The following is a 21,214-nucleotide window of genomic DNA, read 5'->3' on the forward strand; positions in this document are numbered from 1 at the left end:
ACAGACAGAAACCTCCCGGTGCCAAGCTCTATCACCTTGGAACAGATCCAGGTTTCTTCACAGCCAAGATGAGAATACTTCTGCTAGAATCAGAATGAGTAATAATAGTCTCTTAAGAGCCTGAAAGATAAGATTCTACTTCCAAAAGATGTAAAACCTTTTATCTAAATATCTTGAGGCAACTGAGATCCGGTGCCTGCCACCCGCCAGGGCAGGATAAGCACTCTTTCCTCTGCTGACAGGCTGGCTTTCCTCTTCACAACACAGCAGCAGCTGAAAGAGTCTCCTGCTGGGATTAATAGGATTGGAGCTGCATAGATGTACTCATTATTAGCTAGCTGAATAACAAATTACCCCAAAACTCAGCAGCTTAAAACAACAAACATTTATCACCTCCTACTTTCTGTGGGTCAAGAGTCCAGGCAGACTTAGGTGGGTGCCTGTGGCTCAGGGTCCCTCACAGGCTGCAATAGAGATGTCGGCCAGGGTTACAGTTATCTCAAGGCTTCACTAGGGAAAATCTGTTTCCAAACTCACTCACTATTAACAGGCTGCTAACAGGCTTCAGGTGCTCACTGGCTCTTGGCCAGAACTATTAGCTCCTTGCCACATGGCACTCTCCATAGAGCAGCTCACACCAGAGCTGGCTTCCATCAGAGCAAGCAAGAGACAGAACAAGTGCAGCAGAGAGAGGATGCCCAAGATGGAAGCTACGGTCTTTTTGTAACCTAGTCTTGGAAGGGACATCCCATTGCTTCTGCCATGTTCTATTTGTTAGAAACAAATCAATAAATCCAGCCTACACTCAGAGGGAGGAGATTACACAAGAGGATGAACACCAGGAGGCAGGGATCATTGGCAGCCATCTTGGAGGCTGCCTACTGCAGGAGGAAAACATCAGAGCTACATTCAAAAGTATATGGAGGTTAAATGTCATGATATCTACAATTTACTTTAAAATACTTCCACCCCCCCAAAAAAAATAGGTGAAGCAAATATGACAAAATGTTAACATCTATTAAATCAAGATAATGGTTAAAGCTGTTCATTGTACTACTATTCTACTTTTCTGTGTATTTGAAAAATTTAATAATAAAAAAATCAAAACCACCTGATCTTATTCACTAATAATAGGTCAAGGAAAAAAATTCTATCAACTATACTAAATCTTAAATTATGACATTTGGTAGACATCTCCCAATGTTTAAATGGACCACACTAAATCCCACTCATCTAACAGGTGAACAAACTTAGCTTGCTTGGGAGTTTATTTGGTACCTAGATGCCCTGACAGTCTCATCAGAATGGTTCTCTTGTGATTTTCTCTAGATTGGAAACTCAGTGAAGAAAGAAATCACACCAGGAGGCCGGCCCCATAGCCAAGTAGTTAAGTTCGTGCACTCCACTTAGGCAGCCTGAGGTTTCCCCAGTTCGGAAGTTGGACGTGGACATGGCACCGCTCATCAGGCCATGCTGAGGCGGCATCCCACATAGCACAAGCAGAAGGACCCACCACTAGAATATACAACTATGTACTGGGGGACTTTGGGGAGAAGAAGAAGAAGAAAGAAGATTGGCAACAGATGTTAGCTCAGGTGTCAATCTTTAAAAAAAAAAAGAAATCACACTAGATGACAAGCTCTACCTGAGCACAAAGACTGTATCCCCCAGGACACAGCCCAGTGCCTGGCAAACAATAGGTACTCAGTAAATATATTTTTCAATGAATGGCAACAATTTTAAGTCGTTTAGGCCAAAATGATGCCTCCCAATACTTGATGGCATAGAACTCTAGGATCTAGAACTCTGGGGTTTAACCAAGGGCTTGTATAGGTGCTTGAGCTAAGAGTTCATGAAGAACTCTTCTGGGCCTGCCCAACACTGCTATAGCTCACTATTCCACAGAGGCAAGATGGCCTTCTAACCAGGCAGCACAAGTCAGTCTTTAAGTTCTCATAAGAGAACATACAAGGCTGGACCACGTGGTGTCTAATGCAAGGAGAACTCTCTTTAACCAAGAACATGAATGAGCTATACCTCTGGTAGTCGCCAAAGAATTAAATGTAAAACAGCTGATTCAGGACTAGCCAAAGTTTGCCCTCAACACCTCCACCCAAAAAATAACATATTAGAAAGTGCGTCTAAGAGGCACCTGTGCTACAGTTGTAGGGCAAGTTATCAAAACCTCTAGGCTCTCTAAGCCCTGCCCCTATAATAAATTGTATCAGAAAAAAACATATAGGAACTATAGTGAAGTAGATTCCCAAACGGATGCCTTTGGAGTTGTAATTCAATGCTGAGCCTTGAACTTTTATTAGGAAAATGTTTACAAATGTTTATATTCAAAAACACTGTCCATAGGGAAATCCAATCTCCATTACACCCATGGAGGAATCTCTTCCTAGAGTTCAGCACCAGGAAAAAACTTGTCCCAGTTGAAGCCCCTGTGTGTGTTTCCTATTCCTGGAACATAAACACGAACCTGTCCCATACGTTTCCCTTTTTATCTTGGTAGCCAAAAAACTCTAAGCTAAACTCTGCCCAATTCCAGGAATAAACTCATTCCAAGAACATAATTTTTTTCTAATTGGTTTCTGAAACTTTTGTAGTAGTGTTGAATATATTATATTGCCTTGTCCTATACGTGGCTTGCCTCAAATTTCTTTCAGAAGTTAGTATTCATTCAGCAAATAGTTATCGAATACTACTACTTACCAGGCCTTCTGTTAGGTACCAGGGTTAGAGCCAATCCCTTCAAAGTGATAATGTCTAGAGACAAGGTTGGGGGAAAGGTAGGGGCTGGGGACAGGGGCTCAGGGTACAACATAGTACTTCCCTGATGGAAGTATGCACAAAATGAAATAGGCGAGAAGAGAAACACCCAATGTAGGTAGTCTTATGGGTTGGAGGAGGTTGGGGAGAATAGTAAGAAAGTTTCTAAGTAGAAACGTCTTTGAGAATGTGTCAAATTAAACAAGGCAAGAAAAACAGCCTATGTGAAGGCATAAAGCTGCAAAACAGCACAGTGCACCTCATGGAACCCAGGGTAATTTGGCATGGTAGGAGTCAAGGTGTGTATGGGGAAGAAGTAGGAAATGATAGTAGAGAAGTGAATAGAATTCAGGTTGTGAAGAAAAGGAGTTTGGATTTTAGTCTAAAAGAATTGGGAGCCTAGGAGTCAGCCCAGTGGTATAGCGGTTAAGTTCAAGTGCTCCACTTCAGGGCCCCAGGGTTCATGGGTTCAGATCCCCCGGCATGGACCTACACCACTCATCAGCCATGCTGTGGTGGTGTCCACATACAAAATAGAGGAAGACTGGCAACAGATGTTAGCTCAGGGCCAACCTTCTTCACACACACAAAAAAAGAATTGGGAGCCTACAGTTCTGATTTACATTTTAGATTATAATTCTACTCTAGTAGAATTAAAAAGCAAACCTGGAGATTAAGACATCAGCTAAGAAGCTATGGCAAATCCAGGCAAGAGACAGGAGTACCTGTTCCATAGCCCTGAGGCAGAAAGGAGGTGGGAGATTAAGGGATTTGCTGAGCACCCTGGTGATGCACTATATCCGTTTATTCAATAAGCAAGCAGTTAGAGAGCATCTGGCTCTAGAGCCTGACCCCACCACTTAGCCAAGTGATCTTGCGTAAGTTAGTTAACCACTGTGTACCTCAGTTTCCTCATTTACAAACTAGGCACAATAATACTAATGACAATAATAAAAATAATAATACCTACCCTCATATGCCTTTGGTGAGAATTAATGAGAATAGTGTCTACCTCATTTAAATCTTACCAAAACCAAATGAAAATAGGTATTATTATATTACCATGAGGATTTAAACACACATACATGTACATATTATATACATATATAACATATAGCAGGTATTTTATATTACATATTATACATATATCATATGTGTAATATATATTATTATATAGTTAATGTATAATATGCATTATGTATATTATTATGAAGATAGCTATTATATTACCATTTGAGGATAAGTATTATATATTGTGTTACTGTTTGCCTAAGAACACTGTAAATGCTCCATAAATGTCGGCTCTTATCAATATTACTTGGATTAAATGCACGTCACAGCTCTGGGTGCTTGGGTGACAGGGCCTGATGAAGAGACAAGGTCATTGCTCTCATGGACTTTACATTACATGGAGAAATGATAAATCAATCAATAAATAAGAAAGCATTAGCTAGTGATATATAATATACAGAGAATTCAAGTAAGGTGATGTGATAGAGGGTGACTGACAGCTACGTTACACATGGTGGTTAGGGAAGGCCTCTCCTTAGAGGTGATATTTACATGGAGATATGAATGTCAAGAAGGGTCTAGGAATGCAAAGAACTCGAGGGTGAGAATTCCAGGCAGGGAAAACAGCTTAGACAAATGCCTTAAGATCAGAATAAGCTTGGTGTGCTTGTGAAACAAAGAGAAGACCAGTATGGCTGGCATGTAGTGGGCAAGGGACGGCATATAGTGAGTAATGGATGAGGGAAAGAAGGCAGGGCCCAACCAGTATAGGGCTTTGAAAGCTAAGTCGGACGACAATGGACAAAGAGCAATCTAGAACAACTTTGTGGCATCCAACTTGAATAACTGAATGCACGATGGTGCCATTCACTAAGAGAGGTCACAGGAAGGGATGCTGGTTTGGTAAGAGGATGAGGACTTCTGTTCAGGAATGCACTGAATTTGAGGTGGCTGTGGGACATCTAAGTGAAGATATAGAAAACAGCCGGATTCAGGAAAGGAATTAAGGTTGGGGTATGGAACCTTGGGGACTGTCAATATTTAAGGTACCTGAAAAGGAAGGAGAGGCTGTTAAGAAGGGTCAGAGAGATCCAATAAGTATGGTAAAGGCTATAAAGTGTTTGGCAATGACTTCTGCTTCTCCCAGGCCACTCAGCTTCAAATCCAAGTTCCGCCATTACTAGCTGGGTGTCTCTGGGCAAGTGACTTCTTTGTGCCTAAACTTCCTCATGAAGAACATTGCTGTGAGCACTACATGAGTTAATACAGGAAACGTAAGAGCCTGCATGTTTTAGGAGGTTACACCCAACAACTGGAGCATCACTTGAAACAGCAAGAGACTAATGTCTGTACAGGGGGTTCCTGGGAATCTGTAGAGTTGAAGATGGAGAATGAAGCCTCCAAGGGAAGAGAAAGCCTGAATCCTTGTACTTCAACACACCCAAGAAACCTCAATTCCATTAGCCTTACAGCTGGGGAGAGAGACTCCCCGAAGTCTCTCCCTCGCGTAGAAGTCTCCTACTTCCAAAAGGTCAAAATTAAGAACTAAAACTAAAGGTTTTATATGGATCTGGCGATAAGGCAAGGTGGTATTTACCCTTTGAAGAGCAATTTGGGGGCAGGGTTGGGGCTAGAAAGATGCAGTAGCTCAAGGAGCAAATGGGAGGTAGGTGAGGAGCATGACTGTTGCTACATTTCAAATAAGCTTCTGTGTGAAGGGAAGGCAAGAGAGAGGACAGCAGAGGAGTGGTATTTTGAAAGATGGGAAAGACTTATACCATAAGTAGAAGAAGCCTATGAAGAAAGAAGGCTTGAAGAGGGGAAAGAGAGGATTTGAACTCAAACCCCTGAAGAGGGGAGAAAGCGGAGGGGTGGGGACTCAGCACAGTGAAGAGACAGGGGCAGACTAGGCTGACGGAGCTGACTGGAGCACTGCTGGATCAAGAGGGTGAAGGGCTGGGCCAACGATGGAGGATCCTGGGGAAGAGAGTAGCTTCCATGATGGATCTCAGGTTTGGCAAAGTGAGAGGGAAGTAAATATGGGAAAGAGCTAATAAAATGGCAGAGCTGGGGGAAGGTGAAGGAGAAAGAAGTTTGAGGTCTGGAGGCATCAGTGATCAAGTGTGGGGGTGAGATTTGGGGCTAAGCAGGAGCACGCTGGCAGGCTGTGAGGTCCCCTGTCAGAATTTGGACGGCTCCGAGGGCCATCTGAGACTGGAGCTGACCTAAGGGAGAAGGTAGCTCAACGGAAGGGGCAGAGGTCACTGCAGTGTTGAGGCTCAAGGCTTTGAAGTGTTGAAGAAAAGGTCCACACAAGCACTGCAGATGCCTACAGTGGGACTGGGATGGAAGAGAATGACCAGGAGTCAGACAGCCCATCCACATCCAACTTTAAGATTCCAAGTGAGACAGAAAATATTTGCCTCAAACACCACTCAGAGATGATATCTGCGAGATGCAAATACATCAATACGTTTTAAAGAAAACCTCAAGATTCAATAGAAAAATGGACAAAGAATTGGAACCGAAAAGTCACATAAGAAACATAATTAGGAAAAATCAAAAGGAAAAATGTTTTTTTAAGTGATTAAAGAATAAGAAAACAGAGTAACTTTAAGATACCAGCTTACAATGAGTAAATTGGAAAACTATTTTTTAGTAAAAAGACCCATTACTGTGAAACTTTTTTTACTGGTCACTTTGCAAATTTGCACTTCTCTTTTGGAAAGCACCATGGCAATGCCAAGGAACAGACCTAATGATGTTCATAATCTTTCACCCAGTAATTTCACTCCTCTGAGTCTATCTCAAGTAAATAATTCCTCAGAAGTAAAGGATGAAGATATTTCACTAAGAGTTATCTAAAAAAACAGATGGGCCAACTTTAAGAGAATTAATACTGCGGCCAGCCCCATGGCCGAGTGGTTAAGTTCACGTGCTCTGCTGCGGTGGCCCAGGGTTTCGCTGGTTCGGATCCTGGGCGTGGACATGGCACCGCTCATCAGGCCACGTTGAAGCGGCGTCCCACATGCCACAACTAGAAGGACCTGCAACTGCAACTAAGATATGCAACTATGTACAGGGGGGATTTGGAGAGATAAAGCAGGAAAAAAAAAAGATTGGCAACAGTTGTTAGCTCAGGTGCCAATCTTTAAAGAAGAAAAAAAGAGAATTAATACTCTCCAACACAATGAAATACTATGCAACTATTAAAGGAGACAAATTTTTTAAGTGTGTCAACGTACGAAAAAAGTTTGTTTACTTTTAAAAATGAGCAGAATATAAAGAGATATGTACATCAGAAATGAAATTTCATAAAAATATGCATGTGGAAGATACAGGGAAATAGCAAATAGTTACTGAGTTCGGTGAAAGAATGATGGGAGATATCTAAATTCTTTCCAATCATTTAAATGTTGGTTTATTATCTTTTTAATACAAATTGAGTAATTTAAATAAGTAAATAGATGTTGTTGCGTTCACCAAGGAACAAATAACTGACAATGTATTAGGAGATATCAGGTCATTGTTCACCTACAATTCTTCCCTGAGTTAGGCAGTCGGTGCAATGAATTTTATCCAGGCAAATCAGCCCAAAACAACACAAATGGGGAGAGCTTCCAGAGCTGGCAATGGGCAAAAGCACTGTGCCCTCCCATTCTGTACCAACTCTACCACAGAAACACCTAAATTAGGAGGCCAACTAACAAAGATTTTAAAAGCCTACTGCCTATTTGGGGATATCTTGTGAATTTTTTCTTTTATTTTAGTCTAATCATTCAGGAATTGGAACCCTGAAAATTTAAACACAACGTGAAAGTCACTTTTTTGGGGAAGAAACAGCTAGAATAACCCCAGGATAAAGCAGAGACCAGACCACTTCTGTCAGAATTATACCAACCAAATGGTGTTGCTAGATAACCCAAAAAGATTTCTAAGAACTCAGTACCGACAAGCATTTAATTTTATTCTGCTAAAAGTATTTTTTGGTTTGTTTTCATGAATAACCAACAGATTTTTACCAATTGAGACAGCAACAATGAAAGTGGAAAAGAAATGAGCCACAACTCTGGACCACAACTGCCTGGTCCCCATAAGGATGCAAACCCTTTAATACAACCAGGGCCTGCCCCACCAATCCCTGGCTGTTTAAGGACATCCGGGCCCCTAGGCCATCCATTCCTCCCTCCTCCCTCCTCCCTCCTCCCTCCTCCCTCTGGAAGTCTGGAATGGAGACGATGCGTGGAAAGCAGAGTTGATATTTTCTGAACATCTGATCTAACGGTCCGCTCCATTGGTGAGCTGAAGCGATTCAGAGTTATTGAATAACATGTAAAGACCTTTCCAAATAAATCACTTCCACTTCAGTCGGTGAGTACAAGACTCCAGTATGAACTTGTAAAAAGCTTAGGCTCTTACCAGAACCCAATCAATACCAGTAGAAATAGAACTGATGGTTTCCAGGTCAAATTATGACTATCCTTGCAGGTGATTTTAGCAAACCACCAATGCAAACATACAGAATTGTACTGGAGCTAAAGAAAAGTGTTGTCATTAGCTGAACGGCCTGAGACTCATTCCCTAGCCTCTCTGAACCTCATTTGGCTTTCCCGTCTGTAAAATAACTAGCTCTCGGGGGCGTTGTAAGACTACAACATCTTCAAGATGCTGTTAAAAATAATGTCATTAATTTATCCACACACAAAACATCTGCAGCCTACACAGTGGTTTTTTTTTTTTTTTAAAGATTTTATTGTTTTCCTTTTTCTCCCCAAAGCCCCCCCAGTACATAGTTGTATATTCTTCGTTGTGGGTCCTTCTAGTTGTGGCATGTGGGACGATGCCTCAGCGTGGTTTGATGAGCAGTGCCATGTCCGCACCCAGGATTCGAACCAACGAAACACTGGGCCGCCTGCAGCGGAGCACGCGAACTTAACCACTCGGCCACGGGGCCAGCCCCCTACACAGTGGGTTTTTGACAAGGAAAGAAGGGCAGAGGGGGTGAGACAGACCCAACCAGGGTTCCCCTCTCAACAAAACTGTGAAGTAGGATCCGTTTGTTCTGAATTTTTTCACCTCCCTTATGAAAGAGTACAGTTTACAATTTTCTCCCCTTTGGTACCTGCTCAAACCAATGCACAGTCCTCTCCTGTGGCCTCTTCCACGCCTCCTTACCTACCCCATGCTTCTCCCAGCACCCAGGCCGGCCCTTCCATCCTCCCTGCCTGCCCTGTATTAGACGACAGACATATTTTTAACCACCTGCTAAGTTTAAAAATACCTTTCCCCAGATCCCACTCCCAGAGACTCTGAATTATTTGGCCTGGCATGGGCTGTGTTTTAAAAACCCCAAGATGATTGTAATAAGCGATCAGGGCTGAGAACCACTGTTCTAGACAGGCCCATCTAATTTGGAAAGGGCCTAGAACCCGCATAAGGAAATGCTGCTTTGTGGTTCCAGAACAGTCCTTTTAGTGTCTATTATTTTCTTCTTTTATCTGTGGAATTTATCTTTCTAGCTAGATTGACAAGCGTAATTACTTCCTCGTCTTTATTCTCCTCCTCTGCCCTTGTTCACAGTTACTCAACATATGCTAAATGTGCTAAAAAGTGCACAGACATAACCTGCTGTTTCTCATCCTGCTCTGCTGCCTAGTCCTGCAGGCTTTCTCCCCGTCACTTTCACCGGGCCACCCGGCGTGTGGCTGCTGTGTTCCAGGTGGCTCCCGGCTTAGGCCTGACCGCCTAACGTGAACGCAGTGCCGTTTGCACGATATAATTAAACAGGGTAGGAACAGCAGCCACTAAAATAGCCTATTCCCAAGCACTCTTCAAAACAGAAACCTTTTTGCTACTATCCAAAAGCCTTTGAGTAAAAATCACTTTAAAAGAAGTAGAAGATTAGAAAAAAAGGTTTATTGGAAACTAACCATTGTTCAGAAACTAAATTTAATAGCAAGAGATATAATCACAGATAATTTCAAGCACCAGGCCTTCAGAAGGCACAAGTGGCAACTAAACATAAATAACCATCCAAGAGATCAACCAGAACACGAGAGAATGAGTCTCCACTGTGGCCTCTGCCTTGTTTTATAACTTGGAAAACTGTCTCTGTTCTCCTAAGAATGAATATAAAATCAGGAAACCATCAGAACTGGAAAGATCCCCAGAGACCATCTCCTTAGACATGTCATCGCCCATAAAGACTCCTCAGCTATCCGGGGGTGGTCACCAACCGCGTAGTGGCAGAATTCCAAAGACCAACAGCTCCGACCACATCACAAGCCAAGCCCTCCAAAGCTTGGAGAGGTCTGTTTTAAAGTTCTGCCACCCTGAGCCATAGTCTGTTGTCATTTCCCCTTATACACACCCACTGTCCTCTCTGGCCTCCTCTCCTCACCCTAAACATGTCCATCACCCATAGCAGCACCTAAGTCACTACCCACTTTCAGTATTTGAAAAAATACTGAAAAATGACCCGTACGTCTTTACTTCTCCAGACTATCCATCTCCCGGATCCTCAAATTCCTCACATGAAATTATTTGTAAGACTAACCACCCTTCTCTGGATACACCTGAGCTTGTCCATGTTCCTTTAAAAGATGGATTCCAGAACGAAACAATGCCTCCTTTGTTCAACAAACACTTGTTGGATGCTTAATGTGTTCCTAAGGCTCTGGGTCTGGCCTTAGAGACAGAAACGAATCCAGCAGGCCTGGCCCAAAGTCCAGCTGAGGAGACAGTCAAACCAAACCTTTGAGAGAAGGTGCAGGGAGTACTCTGAGGAAGAAAGCACCAGATGCCTGGAAGCATGGAACAGGTCTGCCCCACACACTCTAGGAGAAAGTTCCAGAAAGGTTTCCTTGAGGAAACAACTATTAAGCTGAGACACTATGCTCCGTTTAAACAGGCTAGGTTTTTATTTGCTCTTTGGCAGCCCATCACACTGGTGACACACCGAGATTGGAATCAACTAAAATCCTTAAGTCTTTTTTTCACATGTCTCTCCCCACCCTATATGTGTGCAATTCAATTTGGGGACCTAAGTACAGACTTTGACATTTATCTTTATTAGTTTTCTTCTTGCTGTGGTTGACAGCTTTGATTCCTGATTTTCCCATCCAATTTTTCAGCTAGCCTTCCACCTAGAGTCATTCAAAAACCATTAAGCATGCCTTTCAAGTTGTCAGCAGGTCATTGCGAAAAGTCAAGGGCTCCCTTCAGGTGATATCAATCCACTAATCAGCACTGTGAGGATACAGTTACTCAACCAGGCACGAATCCACCACCACCTCATGCAGGAGCTTTCCAACTTTTTTCTTTGGTAGGGGAAGTTCTCTATCAAACAAAATGCAACAGATTTCCAATATATAAATAGATGACAGAGGAGCTGGTCGAGGTGAAGCAGGGCAGAGAGAGTCCAACCTGCTAGGGCTCCCTCTCTGCCCTACCAGAGCACTCAAGAAAGCTTGTGCCACCATATTGCATCCATGAACCCCGCTTTGAAAACCAGCCATCTTGCCCACAAGAATATCATGAAAGATGGTATTCAAAGATTTGAAGGAATCAAGAGATTATCTACCCAATGAGTAGGAGTCCAGCAAGTCAAGACGTAGTAGTCACTTTTCAGTATGATTTATTCATAGTGAACCAATGATAGTCCTGCATGAAAACTAACCATAATTCACTCTAACATTTTATTTCACTATCAAAATCTACTTCTTTTGGAAACAGGGACAATTTCCTATCCCCATCTTCTGACATTTTTCCTATTCTCCCCATTTCTGAAAGATTATCATCAGAGTCCCAAGATCACATGGGAAGTTTTTCACATCCTAGGACATTGATTAGGCCTACAAGCTTGACCACTACTAGATTATAAGTTTCTTGAAGGTAGAGACCATACTTATTCATCTTCATTTCCCAAGAGCCTAGCGTAGCACCTGGTGCCTAACTGATAGGAAAATAATGTTCCAATAACTAGTTTGCTTGTTTGTCTGTTACTTGTCTAAAACATTGAGGTGCTCTCTTGCAGCCTTCTCACCTAGTATGGTTTTGAATTTAACTTACCTACATAGAAGCAAGTTATGAGTTCAGTGCTTCGACTTTCTCCGTGTTGTCACTTAACTTTGTACCCTTAAAAAAACCTTTAAGGGTCCATCCTAGTGGCCTAGTGGTTAAGTTCAGCATGCTTCACTTCAGCAGCCTGGATTTGGTTCCTGGGTGCAGACCTACACCACTTGTCTGTCAGTGGCCATGCTGTGGCAGTGGCTCACATACAAAAATAGGAAGATTGGCAGCAGATGTTGGCTCAAGGCTAATCTTCCTCAGCAAAAAAAACTTTAAACTTCCAGAGCTGTCTTACAAATCACAAACCATGGGACTCAAACCTCTTGCCACCACAGCTCACTGCTCAAGTCTTTAGAGCATCCTTTGCTGTAATGATAATTTATTTAGATATGTCTGTGACCAAAGAGAACTGATGAAACAGTATCACTCATTCTAGAGAGAAACACAAATTACTCACAATTGATCCACAAGTGGGCACCTAAAGATATGCCGATTTAGATGTGTTCTGCCATGGTTAAGGCTTCAGCCTTCCCAGCTGAAAGTAGGGAAAGTTGACAACATAAGGAGGGGAGAGGTGGGCGGAGAAAGACAGAGCAGTGTGCGCCTCAAGTAACTTAAGTTTCTTATTATCGTCTCAAACAAAAACCAAGGACTCCAGACCAAAAAGTCCAGACTACTAATAGCTGTAACATTTCAGTGTTTTAGTATTATAATCCTTTTTATAGATAAATCTTCATCATATTTTTCTTAGTAAAAAATCCTAAAGGTTGAATCATTTAATAAATAAAGAGGTAAAATTTTATGACTTTTGAAACTGTGAAACTCAACTTCAGAAAGTTGTACTAGTTTTCACTCCTACCAGCAAAGCCTGTTAGTGCCTCCTCCGTACCCCTGCCGAAACTTCACATTAATAAAAAAAAAAAACTTTGACAATTTGATTGACAGAGTGCTGCCTCATTTTTTTTAACTTCTGATCACTAAAGAGTTTGAACATTTTTTTGTGTATTTATTCATTACATGTATTGTTTGTGCAAATTACCTTTTTATGTCTTTTGCCCAATTTTCCCCTTCAGGTATTCACTTTTCTTATTGATATGTTGAAGCTCTTCATATATTTGGTAATATTAATTCTTCTGTCACATGTTACAAACATTTTTCCAGCTTACCACTTCAATTTTAACTTTAATTATGGTGATTTATTTTTTTGAGGAAGATTAGCCCTGAGCTATCATCTGCTGCCAATCCTCCTCTTTTTGCTGAGGAAGACTGGCCCTGAGCTAACATCCGTGTCCATCTTCCCCTGCTTTATATGTGGGACGCCTGCCACAGCATGGCTTGCCAAGTGGTGCATAGGTCTATGCCCGGGATCTGAACTGGCGAACCCTGGGCCACCAGAGTGGAACATGCGAAGTTAACCACTGTGCCACAGGGCTGGCCTCTGTTTATTTTTTGACATACAGGAAGTTTGTTTTCTTTTTCTCCTATAATCCAGTAATTCAACTTTTCTTTTATTCTTTCTCCCTTTGGTGCCATGTTTAGAAAAATTTTCCCATACTTTATTCTGGCACCTTCATAGCTTTATTTTGGCCCCTGAAGTATCACCAACACCCCTCATCCTGCCGCCTGTTACCCTATCCTGAACCCCAGGGCTCAGTGGAGATGAAGAGAAGAAACTCAGGCCCAGTGTAATCCACCCTAGACCAAAATACGCAAGGAGCTGCCACCTCAACTTTCCTCAATAACCCTTCACTCCAGTCAACTTTACGAAAGCTGCTTTCAAAAGCATCAAAATGCAATCCTGTGTTGTGACGGGAGAAGTTTGAGAACCACAAGAGAAGGAGTAGAAAACCGCATGAAAGGTTTGGCAATGCTCGGAGGCACCACCCCAAAGAGGGCAGCTCTAGGGCTGTAGCTACCACGCTCCCCCACCCCCAGTCTATTTCTTACTAGAGCCCAGCTCCCTCCTGTGGAGTCCCAGTTCCCTGAGACCAGCTGTCTTCTCCGGGCAGGCCAGAGGTGTAAGGCGGTCTGCAAAGTGGCACCCCAACTGTCAGCTTTCTGGCCCGGACTTCAAGGCATAAGTGCAGCCATGTTCTCTTTACCTTTTCCCTGACACTCGCCCCTCCCCGAGTTCCCCGACTTTGCGCTTCCTGAACCCCATCACCACTGTTGTCCCATTGTGAGGCTTTCCAGTCTGGAGGTATGGGAACCGCAAAGGCATTTCTTGTTAAGAGTGGGTTGGAGATTTTCTATTACTAATCACAAAAGCTTATTTTAATCTTGTACAAATTTTTTAACTAAGAACTACGTGATCAGTCAGATACCTATGTACTCAAAAAATAAAATTATTTTATTTTTTAATTCAACAGCAAAATACAATCTTTCTCAAAACTACACCCTAGTGTAACTATACATGCTGATAAGGGTGACATGAAGCACACACAGCCAGTGACTCACTTTTACTGCCTTTGGAAGGAGGAAGGGAGCACAACTTCACATCCCTTTACTCTCTGTTAATCAAGATCACACACTGTTTATTAAAATAACCGATAGATTTGGCTCTTTGACAGGTGCCAAGCCAATGTCAACAAGGACTCTGAAAAATAAAAACTCCCCAAGCCATTTTTATGACTCAGTAAAAGGCTTCAGATGAAAAAAAGAAAAAAAGTGCACTACATTTTTTATTAGTCAAGTGTAGTTGGCTGGAAATCAGCTTGTTCTTCTCCCTTCCATTTACAAATTGCGCTTTATTACTTGGCTCTTTCAACAGCAGCTCCTGAAAAGACATCATTTCTCCTCAAGCACTTACATACTTAAGCCTGGAGTTTTAACACATCTCTTTGTTGGGGAGCCAGTGTCCTAAGGAAGGGTACGACTTCAACTCACAAAGCCCAGGAAATCTAAATCAATGACAACACCCACATTTAGCTCTGTACTCAGGCTCTGGGAGCAACGTAATAAAACATATTGAAAAATGACTTTGGAGACTACATTTTAGCTTGCCAAAGTTCCGGCAAGTTTAGAAAATGCTCTAAAGAAGTCATCCTGACATAACACAACTCCACTTCAAGTCCTGATTCCTAAGGAACTTCAAGGTAGATGTTGGGTCAGAGAATAGCAGGGGTCTGGAGTCAGACAGCCAGGATTTGATTCCTGGCTCTGCCTTTTTTTTTTTTTCTGTGAGGAAGACTGTCATTGAGCTAACATCTGTGCCAGTCTTCCCCTATTTTATGTGGGATGCTCCCACAGCATGCCCGGGATCTGAACCCGTGAACCCCAGGCCACTGAAGCAGAGCATACGAACTTAACCACCATGCTACCAGGCTGCCCTCCTCCCTTGGCTCCACTTTTCACTGCCTGTGTGACTGCAGGCAAGTCACTCAACCTTTCTCTGCCTCGGTTTCCTCATCTGTCAAATGTACTGTTACTTTGAGTCCTTACTGGATTCCATCCTCTGTTCTTACTTTAATCTCATAGCTAATGGCCACAGCTGGGTATGTCTGTGCTAATGGAGGATACAGCCATACATTTCCCACTTTCATTCTGTCTTATCTTCCTTCCACTTCAAGTTCCCACCTATAGACTCAGGATTAATAATAGAACAGAAATATAAAAGAGGCAGTAGAAAAAGTGGGGTTCTTGCTCATGAGCCTTATGTCAGTTTTTATGGCAACAAGTATGGCACCAGGCACATAGAATTGTATGGTATACTTAATAATATAAGAAAATATCTGCAATATATTCAGTGAGGAAAAAGGTTTGAAAATTATATATGTGTGTACACAGACACACATGTAGACATATATATGATTCAAAATTATGCATAAAAATATTGGAAAGATATGCACTGAAATGGTAATTGTGTTAGCAATAGCTTATAAGATTACAGTGACTTATTTTCCTTCTCTGTGCTTTTCTAAACTTTCCTAAATTTCTACAATTAACTATTAAGTTTAAAATAATAAGTCTAAAAATCAGAAAAAAGGGGTTTTTTTCACAAAGACTTTTTTTCCTGGAAAACAATATTCCTAATGAAGTTGTATTACATACAAAAATCTGTGAAAGTGATGGTGATAACTGCTAATACTTCTTTAGCATTTACTATGCACCAGACCCTGCAGTAAGTACACTACCTAAATTATCTCATTTAGTCCTCACACTCTACGATGCACCCATCCTATGAGGTAGGTATTGTTCTGACCCTCATTTTGCAGATGAAAGAACTCAAGCTATTCATGTGAAGTCACACAGCTGGAAAGTGGCGGAGTCCAAGGTATGAACCCTCCAGCCACAATGCTTCCCAAAAACCCAACCTTTTTTGTCCTCGATTTTTACATCTTCCATGCTCTTTTTGACTCCCCTTTGGGAAGGATGATGGAAAAAGACAATGTGTGCACTTCTTGCATGAGGTGAAAATCAGACATCCACTACACATATAATATCTCCGCTTTAAACACACACACCTTCCTGAAGGGGGCGTGGGAACACGCAGAACCAAATGGGGACTAGCACTGACCACTAGGCAACCCCCTCATTATGGGCTCTCCCAGCACCTCGAACCTCTCCTTCCTGACCCTCTTCCCAGTTGTATTTTATATTTGCATGTTGCAAATATACTGCTTTCTACATGCCAGGCGCTATTCTGAGCACTTTACATGTATTACTTTTCTTCTCATCATTACTGTCCCCATTTACACATAAGGAAACTGAGCCCTGGAGAAGTTAAGAAATGTGACGGAGGTCACAGAGCTAGCAAGTGATGGAGCTGGGGTTGGCCTCTGGCTCCACAGTCATCACTCTCAAATGAATTAATAAGTGAATGAATGAAGGCACACTCTCCATTTTCTAAAACACTTTCCATCTCTTATTAGGATTGTTTAATTTATTTCTGTAGGTCCTGAATATTTCTTGTAAAACATATTTCTAATATTTTTAATTTTTATTACTGTTGTGAATGGAATTTTTTAGTTATTAATTTCTAATTGGTTATAGAGATAGCCAAGAAAACTGTAGATGTTTACATGTCTATAATCTTTGTAAACTTACTGAACTCTCCCATTAATTACTAATATTTAATTAGTAATAGTTATAATAGAGTTATTAGTAATAACTGTAGTTGATGCTCCACTATTTTAGCTACCTAATTAATCTCTTCATTTTTATAAATAATAATTTTGTCTCTTCCTTCCAACACGAAGATATAGTCTTTTTTCATATTGTCCAATTACATCATCAGGCTCTCTCGAAACAACGTCAAATAATAATGAGAGCAGGAATCTTTGTCTTGTATTTCACTTTACTGGAGATGTTTCTAGTGGCCCCACATTAAGGATGACACTGGCTGCTGGCTTAGTACTCTTTCATCATCTTAAGGAACTAGTCTTTGAGTCTCTTTTTACCAAGAGTTTTTATCAGGAATGGATACTAAATTTCATTATCAAATGCCTTTTCAGTGCTGAGAGAATTATTATTTTTCTCCTAGCTACATAATAAATATTGTTAATGTATTTTATATCATCAAATCATATTTTCTATTCTGTGTCTACTTGCTCTGGATGAAGAGTCTTTTTTTTAATATATCAAAATTAAAATTAACTCATTTTTATTTAGTTTAAATTTAATTTTTATTTTAACTAGAATTTTTTAAACCACACCCACAGACATTCACTGCCTATCTTCAGTCTCTCTTTACCCCACACCGCAGGCCCAATCCATCCTCCATGACACCAACAGAGCCACTTTTCTAAATCACAAAGATGGCTCTTTCTCTCTCAGACTCAGAAACCTGCAACACCTCCATGCTGTCTGCATGATGAAGTACACATCTCTTAGCATAACTATTACCCTTTATAATACGACCTCAAACTACCTTTTAATCTTCATTTCAACCATGACTCCAAACGTCCCCCACTCATGACTCCTTTTCTCATGATTTGCCTGCAAGGTCCTTCCTTACTGTCTTCGTTGGGACAGCTGTTTACTTTCTTGGGCCAACACAACCGCGCCTCTTCTACAGCCCTCCTGAGAGCTCCCTGCTGTCTCACCACTGCTCCTGCTGTGTGCCCAGAGCACCGAGTGTAGACTCTGCCGGCGCCCTGCCACAGCCCGCTTGTGCACAGTTACTCACTTAGAGCACAGGTCAGCAAACTTCACCCATGGAGGTGCAAACGGTAAAAATTTTAGGCTTTCCAGGCCACATTTGATCTCTATTGTATTTTTTCCTTACATTCTAATAATGTGAAAACCATTATTAGCTCACAGGCCATAAAAAAAAGAAAGAAACAAACAAAACAGGCAACTAGCTAAAGGCTCTAATTTGCCTCCTTCTGGCTTAGAGCTTCATCTCTTCCACTGGACTGGACTCATCTTCATATTCCCCAGCTCCTGGCACATAGAAGGTGTTCCAATCATTGAAGTTTACCAAACTGAAACATCAATAATTTATTCTGATGGGTCAAATACATCCCTGGACAATTTCCACAATCTTGAACTATCTCAACAAAAATCCTTTTGCATTTAGAGTCTCTTAGGTGTCTGGACTTTAAAAGCAAGCCATACCCCTGGGTGAGGAGGAAGGAGATGCTTTTTGCCTCATTTAGTAAGAAAAACTATGATGTTCAGCCAAAGAGCCTCTCCCTCCCCAAATGCAGAAAAAGTACTTCTCTTATGAGAGAGTTCAAAGCTAGACCCCTCCTTGAGCCCACATACAGAATATGGGGGCCGAGAACTCCAGCGAACTCCAGCTTTTCAAGTAACTTGCTCACTTTCTCATTGCAGAAAATCATCTAGACTTGTGATACTTTTTTGAACACTTACCTGATGTCCAGCCTAGCTATCAGTCATGCATTTACCCCCATCTCACCATAATTGAGGAGAAAGCATCTTTTCCCAGTCATTAAATGCCAGAGAAACACTGGTGTTATCACTGTTACTGCTATCACCAGGCTCCCTGGTTCTCCCAAAGCAAAAACGCTCCAGACAGGTAATGATCACCCCTCTCTGGTTAAGGAACCAACACTTTTAAGCTGTTAGAGATGAGCAGTACGTTAGTGGCATAATCTTCATCACCACTTTGGGGGCTCAGCTCCTGGCTAACTGGGGCTCCCAACAGCGTGAGCTGGTGAGGAAGGGAAGGGAGCGAGGAGCAGAGCCATTGCTAAGGAGGAAATGGCCCTCTGTGCACCTGCTCTGTGAGGCCAAAAGTGCAGTACTAAGTTGTCAAAGGGACAAAGTAAACTTGAGGCTAATTCCACCCACCCATATGTCAGCAGGCCCACCTGGGCCGAGGGAGTCGAAGTACAGAAGGTCCAGACGGCATCAATCCTCAAGCTGGGCAGGGCTTTTGAATGTCTGTTTAGAAGACGAGCCCAGCCAGCATCAAACCCACCCCCCATAACAAAGGTGGCCAAGGGCTGGACGTGCTGTCAGGATCTCCACCTGCAGGCCAACGGTCAGGGGAGGACTCCAGGTCCCCTAAGCATTTGGAGTGGAGTCAGACCGAGTCACCTGCAGGGGACAGGTTACACCCAGCACAGGCTCCAGTTCCTGGGGCACCAGTTGGGTTTCAACAAACCAAATCCCAAACCTTACTTCCCAGAGGAGGTGAGGTACCTAATGTGCACCAGAAAGGAGCTGAGGGTGCCGAGAGAGAGGGCCAGTGACAATCCACCTTCCCCAGACAAAATCAGCAGCCCTGAAGGACTAGGTCCTATGACCTAATCACGGAGAGGGCTTGGGTCCCTCTATGTTAGTTGTCCCCAGGAGAAGCCATCATTTCACACTTAGACACTCCTGAACTCAAATGATCTGTTTATGTAAGGCTCAAGCTCTGCCCAGTACAGAATCACATCTGCCCAGCCACCTCCATGCAACCAGGCGAGCAAGAGCCTGTCACTCTACTCTCAGCATCCTCGCCCGCCCATGGACGTACACTACTCTGTGCTTCTCTTTGAGGGGCTTCCCAAGCACAATTAACCCCACTGTGCGCAGTAAATAAAAAATCAGAAGAGTTAAAACACACTAGTAATACAGGACTAAGATTACAAATGGCAACCAAAGGGGAGAGAAAATGACAGATGTTGCGTGTGCACATGGAACGGGATCAGAACCAGTGCCGTCAGCATCCAGATGTCAGTGGGTACACGGTCGGATCTTCTGAGCAGATGTGTTCACAAGCAGACATTTCACCCTGACTTGTTTAGAAAGAGAAGCGCTGCCTTGCTCAAAATCACCCTTGGCTCACAACACGTTCAGAAACGCCTGCATCACTTACAGCCAGGGAGTAATGCCACACCGTGTTCTCTATTCTCTTCACACGGAGCCTCACCGCACTGAAAACAGTCACTAGTTTTTACACGAGTGACTTAATCACACCAGTGATTAAGAACAGAGACACATGCTGCTGAAAATTAGGGGATGTGATTAAACGATGAGACTGCAACCTACACATGGAAGCAAAGAAACCATCCCAAATAAAACTTTAAATCAGTAAACTAACAGTGCTTTACTAATCATGCAAACAGCAAGGACAGAAAATATAGAATAGAAGGCATAGTACATTACCCAAAAGCCCTGCTAAAGACCGCATGTCCTTCTCCATCAGCATGTAAATCTCTTCCTCTGAGAAGCGGCCAATGCCGTGGCCGTGCATCTCGCGTTTCACAATTCCTTTCGTTATGTGGCACACGACCCACCTCAGCAGGTTACTGAAGGGACCACCACCACTAAGAGAGAGCATCTTCCGGGTCTCATTGAGATTGTCCACCCACTGGCAATAAGCTAACGTCCTGGAATTGTGTGGAAACAAGTTACTACGGTGCATTAGATACATACCAGCTCCACAGAGTCAGTTTCCAACGAGTGGCTCAAAAGTCAGCACACTCTGGGGGAAGTGAATCATTGCAGCTTTTACAAAGAGCAGTCTGCATGGCAGATATTACAACAGGCTCTAGTCGATGCCTAAATTTAGGAGCCTGTGAGAGAAACAGTAACAAATCCAGATAACCATGCCATGTTACAGTTCCGACTAACATCTCCTGGCACCCGCCCTCAGACCTCCCATCTCCCACCTCCCAAGCCCATGCTTCTGCTTCCTCTTAGGCTACCCCACATAAAACAAGTAGAAACCGACTTTAAAAGGCTTTTAGGCAGGACAGTGCATACCGAAGGGGGCAAAGGGAAGGATGCAGCAGTGACTGGGGAGCTGGCTTCACTCTCTTTCTTGACCAAAGTAACAGTTACACAAGTATACGCTCTGTGTTCATTAATTAAGCAGCATATTTTTGTTCTGTACACTTCTGCTTATGCATTTCACATTTCACAATATAAAAGAGTTTTTTTTAAAGAAAACTTTTTGCCTTTT

At 42.5% G+C, this 21,214-nt stretch overlaps 1 protein-coding gene across 6 annotated transcripts in view; it reads right to left on the reverse strand.

Annotated features, from left to right (window-relative positions):
* Positions 1–21,214, reverse strand: part of FAXC (failed axon connections homolog, metaxin like GST domain containing) — a 73,231-nt gene that overhangs the window by 26,740 nt on the left and 25,277 nt on the right. For all 6 annotated transcript variants that reach the window (XR_011497661.1, XM_070496265.1, XM_044757295.2 and 3 more), the window contains one exon: positions 20,416–20,639. Coding sequence is in view for 5 of the 6 variants with exons in the window: in XM_070496265.1 (XP_070352366.1) it covers positions 20,416–20,639 (224 nt within the window). In the remaining variant the exon portion in view is untranslated. The remainder of the gene's footprint in view (positions 1–20,415; positions 20,640–21,214) is intronic.

This window comes from Equus asinus, chromosome 24 (genome assembly GCF_041296235.1).
Source record: "Equus asinus isolate D_3611 breed Donkey chromosome 24, EquAss-T2T_v2, whole genome shotgun sequence".
NCBI classification, from domain to species: Eukaryota; Metazoa; Chordata; class Mammalia; order Perissodactyla; family Equidae; genus Equus; species Equus asinus.